The sequence below is a fragment of the Periophthalmus magnuspinnatus genome, chromosome 16, assembly GCF_009829125.3.
Source record: "Periophthalmus magnuspinnatus isolate fPerMag1 chromosome 16, fPerMag1.2.pri, whole genome shotgun sequence".
In the NCBI taxonomy this organism is placed as follows: domain Eukaryota; kingdom Metazoa; phylum Chordata; class Actinopteri; order Gobiiformes; family Gobiidae; genus Periophthalmus; species Periophthalmus magnuspinnatus.
This window is the reverse complement of record NC_047141.1, coordinates 27,157,854-27,173,070: the sequence shown is the minus strand read 5'-3', so window position 1 is coordinate 27,173,070 and position 15,217 is coordinate 27,157,854. Positions and strand designations below refer to the sequence as shown.

The 15,217-nt window shown below is 37.1% G+C and overlaps 1 protein-coding gene across 3 annotated transcripts in view; it reads left to right on the top strand.

Annotated features, from left to right (window-relative positions):
- LOC117383300 (cingulin) overlaps positions 1-5,194 on the top strand; it is a 29,876-nt gene extending 24,682 nt beyond the window's left edge. For 2 of the 3 annotated variants that reach the window (XM_033980440.2, XM_055227891.1), the window contains exons 19-21: positions 65-173; positions 362-525; positions 3,079-5,194. In XM_033980440.2, coding sequence (XP_033836331.1) covers positions 65-173; positions 362-525; positions 3,079-3,214 — 409 coding nt within the window. In that variant the 3' untranslated portion in view covers positions 3,215-5,194. The remainder of the gene's footprint in view (positions 1-64; positions 174-361; positions 526-3,078) is intronic. The other variant, XM_033980442.2, reaches the window with a different exon arrangement.
- The last annotated feature ends 10,023 nt before the right edge of the window (positions 5,195-15,217 follow it).

The following is a 15,217-nucleotide window of genomic DNA, read 5'->3' as shown; positions in this document are numbered from 1 at the left end:
AGTTCATGTATTTTTTCAGTTGAGATGGTCATTATAATGCATTTGTGTTTTCTGTGTTGTAAAGAGAGAAAAACACGGTGCTGGCAACACAACGTCGTCTGGAGAGAAAACTGAAAGACCTCAACATGATACTGGACGAGGAGAGGCATAACCACTCAGAACAGAGAGACCAGGTTCAAGAGATTCAGATTATATATATCTTTTCATATTTAGAATAATGTAGTAAAACATATATGGCTTTTATTTTTGTAGAAGAGATTACATTAAAATCAGCTATAGTATAGTCACAATTATAAATAATAAATAAATGCATGAACCTTCACACAGTCTAAATCCCCTCTCTGTTTCTCTTGTGTTGCAGCTTGCTCTGAAGGTAAAGGCTCTGAAGAGGCAGGTGGATGAGGGGGAGACAGAGCTGGAGCGCATCGATAATCTGCGAAGAAAAGCTCAGAGGGACGCAGAGGAGCAGTTGGAACTGAAGGAGGCGCTACAGAGCAGAGTGGCAGCCCTGGAGACTGAACTCAAGTATGAACTTACTCATTATAACAGTCTAAAGAGAGAATGGTTTAAAACTGAGTTGGAGGAAAGCCAAGAATGTGAGGTTAGAACTTGTCAACTTGCAGATATTTTGACCTGGCTTGTGGTCAATATCTATGCCTACTATGCCACATGAAAATCCACATGAAAAATTTAAATCTTTTCTGTATGCACATACTAACTCTGAACAGGAATTTTATGTTCTACAGGTGTGCCTGTTGGCCTGTGAAAGGTCATTAAAGAAGACATATTGTGCTTGAGCTTGCTATAGAGTTAAAATCTATGACACCTGTGAATCATTGTTATAACCTGCACATTTTAAATTGCAGTATTCATCTAAAACAAGTTAAAAATAGAAAGAAGGTCAGCTGACCTCTGTTAGAAAACTGCACTGCGCAGTGGGAGTTGATGTTCTTCAAAATAAATGTGAAGAACAAAGTAAGTACAGAGTGGTGGGCATGTACTGGCAGTGGTGAAAATAGGGATTGATTGTCAATATGGCATCATGAGAATAAGTGATTAAAAATTGAACAAATCACTCCAAAAACAACTTTGAGGGGGTAAAAGAGAAGGGGAAACATCTATAACATGGTTAAAAGCTCTGAAAATTCTGCTTTAAAGGTGCAATATGTAACATTTCCTGGCTGAAGGTCTGCCACCTGCTTCCCTCATTTTTTATTTTTTTGCTCGGGATATTCCACAGTATGGCATTTTTATCTATCTCCATAGAGACAAGCAGGTGACTCGACCAAGCCAAAACAAAGGTGAGATCTTTGGCAAGGATCCCCTGCTCAGTGTAAGAACAGAAGTTTATCAAGATATATAAGCACTAAATACACATGTAAATGAATACAAAAGACATGTTTAATGCCATGCTGTGAAACATAGCAATAGCATCTCCATGGAGACAACCACTTGAGAATCCTCGCCATAAAAGTTCCATAGTTCACCTTTAAATAAAATGATTCAAATGGATTGCTTGTACCATAGTCTCAGTATAATCCTGTGGGAAATACTGGAGGCCTCATTAGGAAACATGATCTCTCCATCTCCTCCGTGGGCAGGTCTAAACTCAGAGGAATGGAGGAGTTGAATACAGCCCTAATAATTATGCCCGACACCTCCTGACAACCACTTTATCTCAGCTCCGTGTAAAGGAGAGAGTAATAGCATGACTCTAGGCCCCCTCTCTCTGTGTGCAACCATGGATGAAGCTGCATGTAAATGATGCTATTAGCCACAAGCCCAGAGTCCTGTCCACTCAATTACAATGACACCTGGCAAAGATCTGTGTCCCGGAGGTGGGGTGTAACACTGTGAGATGTAAAACATTTGAATGATCAGCCAAGTGTGAAGAGGTATTTCATTAAACTAAGAAGGTACATAACTCATCACCGCAGGGGAAATTAAATGATGGTCTCAAGACTGCAGTGCAGTTCTTACATGTAACCACCAGAGGGAGTCCAAATGCCAATCAATAGCTAATGATCCTGCTGCTGACTAAGCAACCACATCCTCCTTTTTTCAATTCATTCACTGTAACACCAAATTAAATTGCACTTTGTAGATACACTTTTGTTCTCAGAATCTATCAAGAACCTTTTTTATGAATTTACACCATTTGAGTCTGCTTTACCCTAGTACAAATTTAAGGTTTAATTTGGACCAGACGAGATTTGAAAGTGATCCATGCTCATGCTGTAATGCTCTGTATACAGGGCTCAGTCAGAAAGCCTTCAGCTGTTTCAAGTTGGTTCAAAATTCTGCCGCAAGACTCCTGACAGAAACCAACAGAGACCAACATATAACTCACCCAAGCTCCCGGCACTGGCTACTGGTCAATTAGAACAACTGACTTTAAAACCACTTTTATTAAAGCCATTTAGGGTCTAGCCTTGGCCTAAATCTGTGTATGTTCCTGTCTGTCCTTGTGCTCTTCCAGTCAGACCCTCCTCCTGCCTCCCCCAGAACAGTGTGGACAGGGCCTTGTCTGTCTACTTTTACTTTTACTTTCTTATTTATTCTGTGTTTAATGTTTTAATGCAGATGCTTTCTAACAGTATTGATTTATAATGAGGTGATACTGATGACCCTAAAGAGGGGATAATATGCCAAGTTGACTTTTTACCATGTGATAACATTGTTTCCACATCAACAACATGCGTGAAGAGGTTTTTTGTCATCTATGCATGTTTGAGTAATCTAGTGATCTTTCCCAGGCCCTATTCGAACGCTCCTTACGTTTAGTATGATCCTGTCCTCAGACTCAGCCAACAAGCTCCCTTACAGGAATTTTGCCATAAATATACAAAAACAGGATACAAAACAATACACTACAGCAAAGGGAGGGGGGACTCATCATCAAAAACGAAACTTAAAAATCATGTTAATATGTTTTTTTGGCAAATAAAAAAACAATACAAGGTAACATGGTGATTTAAGTATAGAACGCTGTAATATGTTATGTGTTAGCTGGTAGGACTCCATAAAAGTGTAATACCTCCTGTAAAAGCTTTTCAATTAATGCTTTTTTTGTTGCAGGCGTAAAACCCAGGCTTCCTTGCGCCCGACTCTGGACTCCTCAGCTCTGAGCTCAGACGATGATGACAGTTTGTATGATCACTCAAGTATCACTTCCATCCTCACCGAGAGCAACCTCCAGACCAGTTCCTGCTAGGACCCCTTCAGGAGCAAGGCCAGTGTGGGAAAACCCAGCATTGCTAATAAAGAATGCAGAGGAGGAAGTAGAAGCTGGCTGTACGTCTATGTGAGCTAATTGCACTTTGGTATGCACTATACAAAGGTACTAAGGTAAAGGGACAAGGATTTTCCAAACATGAGTGAATAGGAGGAAGTCAGAGGGCCACAGCCGTTTCCTCCTCTCCAGTGTAGCAGATGCTAATTAGGCTGTGGCACTCTCTCAAAAATGCACTGTTGACTAAATGTAAAAGGTCATCTCTTTTCCATTTAATTATTTTATTTGGAGCTAAGATAATTATTTAGATTTTAAAGAAGACATATTGTTCTTAGGTCTGCTAGATATTTATAATCTTTGACACCCGAGGATCACTATGTTATAATTTGTTATAAATTATTATGTTATCATTTTTAAATTGCAGTATTAATTTAAAATGACTTAATAAAAGAAACAAATTTGCTGACTCCTGTGCCCAGTGGAAGCTGATGTCGTCGTAAACATCATCACAACAAAGAGCTGTGTAGCTCTTGGCCCCTCCTATGGATCACACTAGAGTAGCCTTTTTTTTTTTTCATTTGTACTAAAATTACTATGCGATGCTGCCGAATCCTGCATGTACCATCCATTAAGAAAAATAAAATTGAAGACTTAGTAAGTATAGAGCAGTGGAACTGTACCGGTGGCAGTGAAAACGGGGCTGATCGGCAAAACGGGGTCTTAATAATAAGTGAATGAGGAAGGAGAAAAGCGAATGAATAAGGAGAAACATGGTTAAACACTCTGAAAAGAATAGGTGTGCTTTAAGGTAATGTACTTAAGAACCTATGTATCCAAGTTACATCCTACACCTTAAGGTTAAACTGTACTTTGCTGATCACTCATTGATTTTCTGCATTTGATCCATTCTTCAACCAGTGCCTCTGGGCCAATTTGTCAGGAGCAGTCAGCTACTGCCCTACAGCACCCTGGGACCCATCACCAGAGCTTGAGATGGGCTCGGTCAGGAGGATTTTACCTTTGGTGCATGTTTTGTGTTGATAGGGGAAGCCGGAGTGTATGGAGGAAACCAACCCAGACATGTGGAGAACCATGCAGCCCTAAAAAAACACATTACTTTATTATTATTATTATTTCATGGGAGTATTTGTCTCAAACTGGAGGTTGTTAGTATCACAACATACTTAGTCACATCTACAGTTCACTGCACACTAAAATATTAAAATGGAAAAAGGATGACATAATACATTTAAAGTTGACATTTATTTCTGGAGTGCAATAGCAGTTAATATATGATATGAAGCCACATTTGAAACAACAAAAGCACTTTTTTTATGTAAAGGAGACAGCACAAGATGCATGAAATACCTCTATTTTGTTTAAACCGGTTCTGTCTTAGGTTGAGTTTTTACTGCTGTAAACTTGTCTGAATTATGTGGTACTTTCATTCCACAAGTCCTACTTTGTGTAAAAAGAAAAAAACAAAAAACAAACAAACACTAAAGGATATTGATTTTGAAGAGAAAATGCAAAAGTAAACCTTGTATTTATCTCTCAATTTAAAAAAAAAGTTTCATACATTGTACCTAATCTGGTTAAATAAATACATTTAACATATAATTAAATTGTGTGTGATTTATAGGTTCTTAGCAATAGTTTTAATATTTAAGACTCTGGTTTGGTGTCATTTTTAAAATTAGCCAAACTGATCAGTTAGGAGATAAAACTGCACTATTTCTATGCAAGGATTTGTATTTGTTAATGATATTTTTTACATATAATTTTGATATGTACCATTGTATGATACTTTGTACAGTTTGAACAATCACACAATAATTTCACTACTGTATATTTTCTTTACAGTAAAATAATGTAAAATAAATGCATTATTCAGATAAATGTTCTGTAATGACTGAGGTTATATTGCATTCACTTTAGCAATAATAAAACTATTTAGAAACTGTATCTATTTCTTTATAAACGTTTAAACGAATTTCTTAGTGAATGAATGTGAATGTTTGATTGATTTCCAGAGAACAGATTAATGAGTGATTGTCTTAGATAATGATAATCTGATAATGAAGGTGTGGGTTAAATTCCACTTTTGAGCAACAGAGTGTCATGAGGGTAAAAGGTTGTATAACCATTACACATTACATTACATTCACCTTACATTCACTTTTTATACCAGTTTTGTGCTTTCTAAATCTTAACAATTGGACAATGTTTTTTGAGGAGATACTGGAACGAGAGTTTCTGAATAGAGCTGAGTGATTAGGATAAATATATAGACAGGATTTTATTGAGAAATGCTGTGGTTTCTGCCTTAAAATCAAAATTCAGTTCATAGAGTGCACATTTTAAACACGTCCAGGAGCTTTAAAAGTTAAGAGAAGTCAAGAATCCTGTACATTTCAGAGGACAATTTATAGGTCTTTATCGTTTTAATACAGACGGATTTGCAGCCACTTAATTTTATGACTTATTCTGCAGGCCTAATGTAAAATGATAAGAGACAATACTTTTTTTTAAATGATTATTGTTTCGTGGGAGTATTTTTCTCAAACTGTTAGCTGTTAATATCAGTTATCTTCAACAACATACTTTGTCACATCTACAGTTTCACAGCACTCCCTTTTTATTTGCATAAGTCTATTCTAAACATTATCAGATTCCACTGTACTCATTTATGATGTGAGGCTCAGTCATCTCAGTGGCCTGTTTTACTCATAACTCAGATTATTTGTTGGTGTGAAATCACATTACGTCAGCGACACAACCAAACTAAGATTATTCACAACAAACGTCATGTCCACACTTTTGTACAGCTCAGAAACATGGAAGAGGAAATAACTGAGAAAGCCTGTCTATCCTCCAGAGCAAATGTTTAACACGTCAGCAACGAAGAAGTGCTTAAAGTCGGACTAAACACAACCACATTTCAAACAGAGCTCCTAAACTGGGCAATGCCTGTGGACTAAAGAGAGTGAAAAAGGAGGATGGCACGGTAATGTTTGTAATGAGAAACACCTGACTGGCTATGATCAGTGCTGTGTGATGTCACCAAGTACTGGAAATTGCAGAGGCCGCTGTAGCACACACTTAGATTTAAGCATTTTTGACCAGAAAGATAGAAATGTACCTAGTTTGTACTAAATTGCCAGAAATGACTAGGAACAGTAGATAATGCCATTGAAACACCATAGGCACAGTTCAGTGGTGAAAAAGTGGATTTAATGTTTAGTTCTTCTTTAAAAAGGCCAAAATTAAACTCATCCTTGAAAATGTGAACAGAAGAAGATGGTCGTGTAATGAGGATGCAAAACTACAGGCCTGGAGATGGTCAACAATGAATAAAAGAGGCAAAGGAAGGCTCCAATAAACTCTAAGAGGAACATTGAGAAGGGACAAACAGGCCTGAGGGACGACAATAGAACAGCTGGAGTCCACTGGAGAAGGACACTCTGACAGGCCAACAGAGGCACAGGGAGGTAGTAAAAGTAGGTAGTGGTGATAAATACTGGATTATACCAACCTGTGCTCAATAAAACTTTTTACAGGCCTTATAATGCCTTTGTAAGTGTTATTATACAGGTACAGTGTGAACTGCGGCTAAAGAAAGATAAATTCCACATTCCTCTGGTTACTCAAAGTGCAGTTTAATGGCACATGTTCAAGCTGTAACACAAATGAACACGAAAAAAACATAAAATAAAATAACCATCCAACTGACCAGGGACCCCCACAACAACTGGAACATCTGTTGTCATTTCTATTTGCAGAACAATTTAATCAGGTTTAATTACATTTGAGTAGTTTATTGTGTTACTTGAGCAAATATAACTAAAATATACTGTTGTCAATGGAAAAAATAGATGAAATACAGTGTCATCATTTTACAGTAGTATCTTTCACATCATCCTGCGACCCCCAACACTTTGAAACCACTGTGGTATTAATAAAAATCCATGTTCAAAGTTGATGATTTGAGCATTTATCAAAAAGCATTCAAACATATGATCAACAGTCATGTACGTAAAGGTCCATAACCCACTCAAAACTAAACTAAAATAATATGCTCCAATACATAGTAGATAAACAACTCACTACTATCAGAAATATATGTAGAAATATATATAATTATATTTCAAATTATGTAATTAGTGAAAATGAACGCAATGTTAACAGACCTGTTTCTTGTGCTGATAAAAGCTCAGTTAAACCAAAGCACTTTACTTATACAGCACCATTAAAAACAACAGTTCTACCAAAAAGCATCACAAAAAGAAAAGCAACAACAAGACTTTATTAAAACAGTAGCTCTAGTTAAAATCCAGAGCACAGGGGTGAGTCTGTAATAGAGTTTTAAAATGATCTGTAGATTTTCTTTACATGGGTCAGGAGCTCATCCCAAAGATTCAGCATCATTAATAAAAGTTTTAAAACCTAAACTTAACTGGCAGCCTGTGGAGTTGAGCTAAAACTAGGATCATGTGGTCTCTTTTTTAGTACCTGTTATAAAACCCGGCCGGTGCGTTGTGGACGTGTTGTTGCAGTTGTAATCTGCTGAGGCAGGTGTTTAAGAGGCTCACATATGAGGAGCAGCAGCAGTGGTTTTAAATGCAGGGATAGTTGTTTTAGTGAGACAGGACTGGTTTTAACTTGGCTATGGTACAAAACTGGAAGAAACTGCCTCCAATAATGTTACTTATTGTTTTTCATTTAACTGTAAGAAAATGTTTGACAGACACCATTTGACTTCCTCTAAGCATTTATGAAGACTTCTTATAGAGGGAGTGTCTAGCATAGAAATAGGTGAATATATCTGAGTGTCTGCAGCGTAAAAATAACACTGGGCATAATGTTTCTGGAAAATAAATCTGAAGGAACATACATACAGAATAAAATAGGGCCTAAAATGGAGAATTGTTCACTTTGACTGAAAAAGATCTGCCATTTTGGGAGGAAATAAACCACTGATAAACTCTTTAAAATCCATTTCTGTCTGCAGAAAATTTAAAATAATTTTGTGATCAACAGTGTGGAATGTGACACTGAGATGGAGTAAAGTGACAGTTTACAGCCGTAAAGAGGACAGACTGTGCAGTGATAAAGACGGTGATGTTATTGCTGCTGATGTGACCAGACAGGAGAGAACATTATATAAGAGTTTAGAGATAAAGGGCAGTGTGCAGTTTGGTCTATATTCCCCTACAGCATTAACATCCAGACCTGACTTTAAAGTAGTGATTTAAATATTGTATTTTTGAACTGGGCAGGTACAATGTCATTAGAGTTAATAATTACTGAGGAGTAGATGATACATCATATCAAAAACATCTTTAAAAAGTGGTGAGAGCGTTATGTCACCATGACAATGGCTGGTTTTCAGTTTGGTAATTACCACTTTAAAGTTATGTGCAAATACCTGAACTATTGAAGCTAATAATGCTTTGTGACAAAATGTCAGAACGATTTATCTCTTTCTAACATCGATGTCCTTCTCACATGAACCACGCCCATGAGACGGAGCTGTTATTGTTCAAACTGGAGCTGTTTGCAGAGGATTATGGTGCCATGTGGGCACAACACAGTCCAGTCTCTGTGTAGTGTGACAGTGACAGAGCTGTTGATACTTCAGGTGCGTGTGAGGAATGTGCAGAATCAGGACTAAAACTCTTCAAAAGTATCTGAAGGACAAACTAAAGGAACTGAACTGGAACGTTTGTTCTTTCTTGTTCAAATCCTTTGTTTTGTTCTCACAGTAACAGAGAGAAAAACACTGTATGTTCAAGTTTCAAGATTCAATTCATTTTTATGCTCACATAAAAATGAGATACTGTAAAACCTGTCAGTAAAAAAACATCCACTTTCCACCATGTTATAAAGTTGTTTCCTCATCAGAAACATGCCTGAAATGGTTTTATATGTCATCCGTGCACGTTTGAGTAATGATGATCTAATATGTGATGTCTTAACTGTTAAAACCCTATAGACGTGTAAAACCCCCGTCTTTAAGTGCATATGACAGTTTGACATGTTTATTCTCTTCTTTTTTTATGATTTTTCTGCTGTGGTAAATATTCAGCATATTTTACATTCGTCAAGTGGCAGTTTATGTAAAGAAAAGTTGCAAAAAATTTTAATTTACAGGAAGTAGCACTGAGCTCTAATCTATTTCATCAATAATCAAAATTCCATCTAAAATGCAGGGACAGTTTATTCACAAGAGACACATTTTGGTCACAGTTTATTCAAGCTTATTCAAATGGTAACTGTGTTTTTTAGTTCATCGAGATCCACTTCTTTAATCACTTTCATTTGTATTGTTTATAGATTATATTATGTGTATCAGGTTCTGTAAAAATTCAAGTTTAAAATGCCATTGAAATCTGTCTGGTTGAGTGACTTTAGAGTGACTTGCTGGTTTAATATAACTTGTATTATTGTTGCAGTAAAAATACTTCAGATGAGATAGTGTTGCTGTGTGTCAATGACGTCGCTTTCTATAAATGGAAGATTTGCCAGTAAAATAAGGAGCTACTGATAAAAAAACAAAACAAAACTTGAATCATGAAATGAATCATCCACAAAATAATTTTATTTCTCACCATAAAAATGTACCATACCAAAAGTAAGACTAGTGCTACTACAACTACTACTACTGTTACTACTGCTGGTCCTAGGAGGAGAAGCGGAGAGAGCGAGATAGAGGAGCAACGTGGAGGAGATTGGAGAGGTTTTGAGGAGCAAGGTCATGAAAAACGTTGAATGTGGTGAGTAGAATTTTGAAGGCACAGAATTATTGAAACGTACGTCGATCTAAACCTGAGATGTTGATTGTATCGTTTGATCTCATGTTAATATTTCATCATAAACAGTCATATAATTTGGCATTTAAAGAACTCACGCCGTACGTCACTCTCTAAAACCTTTGCACATGTGGAAATAAACTGTAGGAAATCCAGCTTTGAAGATTCAACACTAAAACATCTTTTTATTGATGCCCACATATTTTCACGACAGAAAGCTCCCTGAGGCTCCACCATCTGAAATGATTTATGTTGACAAAACATATTTCTGTCATATGGTTTTGAAACGCACACTGATGCAAAACACACTGAGGAGTTTATTTAATGGTGCAACGTTTCCGGAAAAAAAAAAAAAAGGGTCTGTTACCTGCTTTTCTCCATAGAGTTTGCACAGTATGACAGTAAACATGTATATCTTGCTTTTATTCAATTACAGATGTTTTATGAATCTAAAACATCTTGAAAAACAATCAATTCTAACTGTGAGTGGGGGCGCCTCTCCACAGATCTGACCTACAACAGGGTGGTGATGTCACTTTGATTTCTCCATGAAGACAGATTCATTTAATGCTACACTGTTGAACATTATGGGCAAATAACATCTCTGTGGACACAAGCAGATGGCAGAATCTCAGTTAGAAAGTTACATAGTGAAGCTTTAATTGCTAAAACGTCTGTGTAATCCCTCAGTCGTCCAGGTCTGATCCATAGCAAAAGACGAAAAAGAAGCTATTTTTGTTAAGAAAGACATAATCTCTCACCGATCTACAACTTTGTCCTCAGACCCAAAACAAACAGGAAACAAAGAGAACAATAGATGGCCATTACGGGTTCAATATGGTCGTTAAGGCTGAAACTGGAGCTGTTCGCAGTTTCAGTGTAGCTAGCTCCTCCTTTCAGACAGATATAAGTCAGTGTCCAGCAGTAATCTGACCAGAACTGATCAGCAGCGAAACGTCTTCACTCCTACAACGATTTGTCCAGTTGACAGATTTAATTTTGTGTTTTGCTTTAATTACTAAACAAATTATTTTGCAACAGACCCCCAAACAAATCCTTCATTTCTTTCAGTCATTTGTCGTAATGAGAACTGCATCTGTCTTAAAAACGAATCTGCCGTAGCATCATGAAACTACTTTGTTACTGTTTTGTTTCTGAATTAAAAAAAATGCAACAAAACCAATAAGTCTGGATTTGATACCGCTCCTTCAGGCCAAACCTAAGTGTGTATTGCGTGTCTGGTGGACCTGTTTTGCCACTATTAAACTTGGACATACTTTCTGTGGGAGGATTAAGTTTCCATATGAATCCTGTTTTCCTTGTACAACTTCAGAACAACAGAACTCTGATTTGTCAAGAGCTGGGTGTGTTTTCAACCCGCGGTGTTTTGATAATTGCATTACCTCAGCTGCTGTTCCTGAAGAATGCAGCTCAACCCAAAAGTACAGTACAAGTACATCTATATGGGAAAAACGCAAAGCGGGAGTAAAGCGTGTGTTAATTTTAGTTTAGTCCATGTTTAAATACAATATCAGACGTTGTTAAGTTGAACTGTTTTACTTCTAGACGTGTCATTTGTGGATAGTCACAGTTTAGTCCTGATTACAGCTGAATTTCAGTTTGGCGTCAGTTTATTTTCAGTGTTAAATGATCATAATTACAGTGGAGGTAATACTTTTCTCCCTCCAAACTCAAAGCTCTACACAGACACGCAAACGAGGTAAAGTAAGCGTCTTGCCCAAGGACACAATGATAGGATTAATCTGTGGAAATTGAGATCAAACAGCCGAAATGTGAGTCACTGAATCTGAACTGGCGACCTTCAAAACAGATGTTGTCAAACGAGCCGCCGTCGCCCCGAGCCTGTTTTATATCGTCTATTTTATCTGACTTTGTTTTAGTTTTTGTAAATAGCTCCTCCTTTCAGATAGATATGAGGGCCCAAAAGTTACCGACACTTTTAAATCTTCAGTCGCTCTTATAATTCTTAAGTTATACTCACCAAATTTTAGCAGTAGGTAAACTGAACCTTATGAGATTTTTGGCAATATACAAGGTTATAATTGTTCACTTACACTTGTACTTATCACTACTTACCTAATGTTTTTTAAGTGTCCACCATTTTTGGTTTTGCACTGAACAGCCTGATCCAACACACTTTGCATAACATTTAAAAGCATTTCCAGGCTTATGTCTCTTCTTTGATCCTCTATATTACGTTTTAAGTCGTTTATCGTCTGAGGTTTATTCACAAACACCTTTTCTTTAAGATCATCCCACAGGAAGAAATCGGGACTAGTCAGGTCTGTGGAGATCACATACTGCCCCCTGTCTTTGAAAACCATTTATTATTCCTTTAATGGCGTTTAGGGGCATTAAAATGGTGTTAAAATGTCGATGTAACTCCGCTGGGTTTCTGAATTTGACCGATGTGACTCAAAGTACCACTGTACAATGAGGGTTCGTTCCTCGGTGCTGTATTTGCTCAGATTAATGTCGGAAGGGTCGTTCTAAATGCTCTGGAAAAATAAAATAAAATATCTAGAAACAAAAGAGTTATGAATGTTTTTCAACTGTCAGTGACCCTGTATAAGGCAGCGTCCTGTAATCTGACCAGAACTGAAGAAGCGTCTTGGATGAGCAGCGAAACGTCTTCACTCCTACAACTTTTTGTCCAGTTGACAGATTTTCTAATTGACTTTTACTGTGGATCAGACCTGGACTACTGAGGGATTACACAGACATATAGTGACTCAGTTTAAGCGTATAGTGTTGACTCAGGTCCTGGTTTATACCCTCCGTTTTTCTTTAACTAAACCCCAGACATCTGCAACCTGTGAACATCCTGAACATGTTTTTAAATCAAGTATTAACCAAAGTCAAGTTTAACCTAAATTACTTTTTAACTGCCATCGTCATGGGGGGTCAGGAAAAAATGTAAGGACTGTGATGCATTACACAAGAAGAAAACCTATGTACTTTTTGTTAAAATTTGTGTTTATTTTCATGAGATAGAGAAATAAGCAGCATGAAATTTGGATGAAGAGTTGGGCGAGACATTCAGCAATAGTTGATAATGAGTGCTCTGGTTAAATCAATGTAATCTCCATGTAGACAAGCATACGTCAGTGTTACATAATGTTTTAATCTTTTTGCATTCATTTATAGCACATTTGCTGGTTTGTGATGATGTTATGCTCCAAAATGGGAGACAAAAGCCAGATTTCTCTATTGATTACGTAGTTCTTTGACATGAAATATCCAAACAACAAACACTTTAGCTGCTCCCATTTGAACTAAATACTACTGATCTATTGTAGAGTATTGTGATGCCATCTGAAAACTATTCTGAGCACTCTTTGTTCTATTTTACAGCCATATCCATCCGTTGTGAATAGCAGTATTCTGAGTCACAGTCTCACAACCGAAGCCCCTCTAATCTGTGGCTCAGGACGTCTGGTCTGGGCTCCGAGCTGTAAACACATATTTGGGTTTACGTTATGGTTGGCCCGATGATTACATGATGCTGCAACAGGGATTAAGTTTGTGTACCGTACGAGTGCGCACCAGGCATCACCCAAAATAATTTTTACAAAGGGAGAGGCTCAATGGAGACGGGAGAATATTAAGGATACAATGATGATATAATATTTCATTTATGAGAACATGTTGTGACCCATTTTAGTCCTTGTTTCGACTTGTTTTAACTTGGTGTAGTCTAATTTGAATAAAGGCACACTCATTGATATAATCTTAACAAAAACAAACCCCATAATTATTAGGCACATGGTGTTTTTCCACTTGATTTTAGTGACCATTGTCCAATTGGATGTATCCGAAATACAAAAATGAAAAAGACGCATCCACGTGTAAAGGTCAGAAGATCATATAAACATTTCAACGAGCAGGCCTTCATCTCTGACCTATATTACAGTGAGATCGGGTTAACATCAGCATTCCTTGACCCTGATACGGCCTTGAACGTTTTTATTGATATATTTAATGAAATTGTAGACCGGCATGTGCCTAAAAGAAAAAATAGAATGAAAAATTGTAATAATCCCTGGTACAATTCAGAAACTGCACAATTAATTAGAGAAAGAAATGCTGCCTGGAAAACTGCGCACACAACTAGGTCTGAGTTGGATTGGGCATGTTTTCGTCAGAAGAGAAATAAATGTCTATCAGCAATTAGAAAGGCAAAAACATCCTACTTCATGTCTGCACTGATAGAGAGCCACGGAAATCCAACTAAGTTCTGGAGGACAATCAGATCCCTCTCTGAACCTAACAATTAAACCTTGATGTTTCATTAGATTCCGGTATTATAAATTCTAAAGAGGAAATATGTGATGCTTTCAATAGACATTTTATCTCTGCATGTGATATGTTGAACAATGATGGTCCTTCTGATGTTGATTATGTTGAATCTGAAGCTCGGACAGATAACCACATTTTTTCTTTAAGACCTTTCAGTTACATGGAGGTCTTAAATGCTCTCCGCTCCATAGACCCAAAGAAATCCACGGGAGCTGACGATCTCGATCCAAAACTTCTTTTATTAGCTGCCCCATATTTAATTCAACCTCTTTTACATATTTTAGTTTATCTATAAGGGATTACTTCAAAAACTGCCAGAATACCTCACCTGCTTATTAATTATTGATGCCGGAACATTTAACACCAGATCACATGACTGCATAAGGGTAAGGACGAGCCGCACCAGAACTGAGATGGGAAAGAGGCTTTTAGCTGTTTTGCTTAAACATACTTGTTATTGTTGTTTTAAATGGACTTATTTGTTTTGATTGTTTTTTCGGTTTGTGTTGTATTTTAAACAGGGCACCCATGAAAAAGAAAGCCCAAATGCTCTCATTGGGTCCCCCTGTATAATTAAAGATAAATAAAAATAATAATAATACATAATTTTGCCCTGATTAGGCATGCATACAGATTATATAAGTTCTTTTTTTGCTGAGACACATTTGGTTTAGTCCTGGTTTAGTCCTGGTTTAGTTCTTAGTCCTGTTGTGGTTTAGATTTGGTTTAGTCCTGATTTAAATTTACTTTAGTGCTGATTCAGTCTGAATTTTGCTGTTGTTTAAGACTGGGTTTAGTTCTGGTTTGATTCTGTGTTAGTAATAGATTAGTCAAGGTTTGGTCTTCATTTTTC